General features: G+C 35.9%; 1 protein-coding gene across 1 annotated transcript; it reads right to left on the bottom strand.

Annotated features, from left to right (window-relative positions):
- Positions 1–590: 590 nt before the first annotated feature.
- Positions 591–1,753, bottom strand: LOC145000968 (histone acetyltransferase (DUF1264)). The gene is made up of 4 exons (XM_078960281.1): positions 1,395–1,753; positions 1,248–1,330; positions 1,050–1,164; positions 591–955 (listed from the first exon to the last, which is right to left on the bottom strand). The coding sequence occupies exons 1-4, from the start codon at positions 1,675–1,677 to the stop codon at positions 699–701; spliced, it is 738 nt and encodes a 245-aa protein (XP_078816407.1). The 5' UTR covers positions 1,678–1,753; the 3' UTR covers positions 591–698.
- Between the last annotated feature and the right edge of the window lie 218 nt (positions 1,754–1,971).

Here is a 1,971-nt window from a genome sequence, read left to right as displayed (position 1 = left end):
TTATCCCTAACTCTTTGTTTTTTTTACAAATCACACATACATTTATTCCATTTAAAATTTTGATCTTTTTCTAACCATTATCATGGATAATTTTTCTATTTATATATGGGATTTTCTACCTAGCATCGTCTTTTAATATATAATAACTATTATCTATAGTTTTATTATCAAAAATTATTATCAAACTAACCTACCTATTTTTCATCAAACTATGATTTTTTTTCCAATCACTCATTTTTTTTTTTTTTTTTTTTCTAACACCAAAGTAGTAGTTTTTCAAAATGATTTGATTTTGTGTTTTTTTTGTTATTAGTTTTTTTGTGCTAACCTAATGGTTTATTATATCATTGTATTGTTTTCATAGCGCGCGCACACATATATATATATATATATATATATATATATATATATATATATATATATATATAGCAAATGCTCATGTACTTATCTCCGTATCATTGTTTTTGATTATTAAATTTTGAGGGTTTCCGGAACTCAAATTGAGTAAATTGAGTTGGGACGGCCCCCAACTTGACTTGGGACGACCCTAGTGCCAACACATTCGTTTATACGATGTTTATACGATTGTGTTTAAAAGGTCCTATCCGTGTTTAAAAGGACTAGGGTATAATCCTTTAGGTTTATTACAAACAAATCTACACTTATACCATCTGCAAGTCGAGTACAAACTATTCACTTTAAGGGAAAGCACACAGTTTCTTCATATCCGTGCTTTCTACGTCCACTTCAAAACATTTCTTGTGCTGCCTCCAGTAATCAGCTGTTGGGTTTATCCATTCTGATTCCGGAATCTCAATCCTCGACTTCATCAGATCATCTCTTGAGAAGTTGTATTTGTCATCTCTCTTCTTCACCAACTCTGGTTTCACCACCCCATCCTCCGCCGCTTGTGGAGACATCATTAACGACGGAGGGCCCAATGGAAGTTTATCACCTACACAGTACCCATCCAATGATCTAAATACCAATCAACCAAAAAAATTAAAATCCTTATCGTTTCCTTTACTCAAGCAAACAGTGAATCTTACCTCTATCAGTTTGCCATGTGCACCAAAACTTGCCGTAAGTTTTGGCTAGATTTTTTAACTCCGGCATGACAATCATATCTGGCATTCTTGGGTGAACCCAAAGACCAGATTTTATCTGAAGAAAACAATTTTTTATGATCAATACATATCTTTAAAGAAATTCATGTGTGAAATGAAAGTGGTTTAATTTGAATAAACCTCGTAGGCATGAGAGTGCCAGAGTTTTTGTTCCTCAGGTGGCAGCGTTTCAAAGATAGTATCAGAAACTATATATTCCACACCTGTCAAATTAAAACGCTTAAATTCAATACGCAGTTAATGTGAAACTAAAAGATATGTGTATACCGATGAGACGGCCATTGGAGTCATCAGTGTCGTAAACTGCAGCCTGGAGGAAGTCCTGGTTAAGTCGCGTGATGAAGTGGTGAGTCTCGATTTGACGAGACATGTCATGGCTGTACAAAGCAAAAGTACAAGCATGTTGGCTCATCTTCCTAATGGGACTTAAGGACTGCAACATTTGAGACCCTTTGTCAAGAATTTGTTGCTCCAGCGACATGGGTTTTCCCGGCGGGATCATCCCAGTATTCACTGCTCCGGCACCGTCGGTGGCATAAGTTGAAGACATCAGCGATTGATAAAGAGGAATAACAAGTGTGTTTTTTTCACTTGATTGAAGTGTGGGAGAAGAGGCCGGGTGAATGATCAGTAGATAACTTCTACGGAGGAGTAGTCAACGAGCAAGAAAGCGCATGTAATCAAGATTCAAGAGGTGGCGAGCCAAGCAGAGTCATGGGATGAGAGACTGCCAGGTGGCTGAAGCTGCTGGGCACGTGTGAAGGTGATATTATGTTTGATTAAATTATAAAAATTTGAAAAATAATCCTTAAACTTTAATTTTGGTCTTTTTTTTTTTTTTTTT

Source organism: Lactuca saligna, chromosome 1, assembly GCF_052625555.1.
Source record: "Lactuca saligna cultivar CGN05327 chromosome 1, ASM5262555v1, whole genome shotgun sequence".
In the NCBI taxonomy this organism is placed as follows: domain Eukaryota; kingdom Viridiplantae; phylum Streptophyta; class Magnoliopsida; order Asterales; family Asteraceae; genus Lactuca; species Lactuca saligna.
Note: the sequence above shows the minus strand (reverse complement) of the source record. Positions and strands in the feature narration are given on the sequence as shown.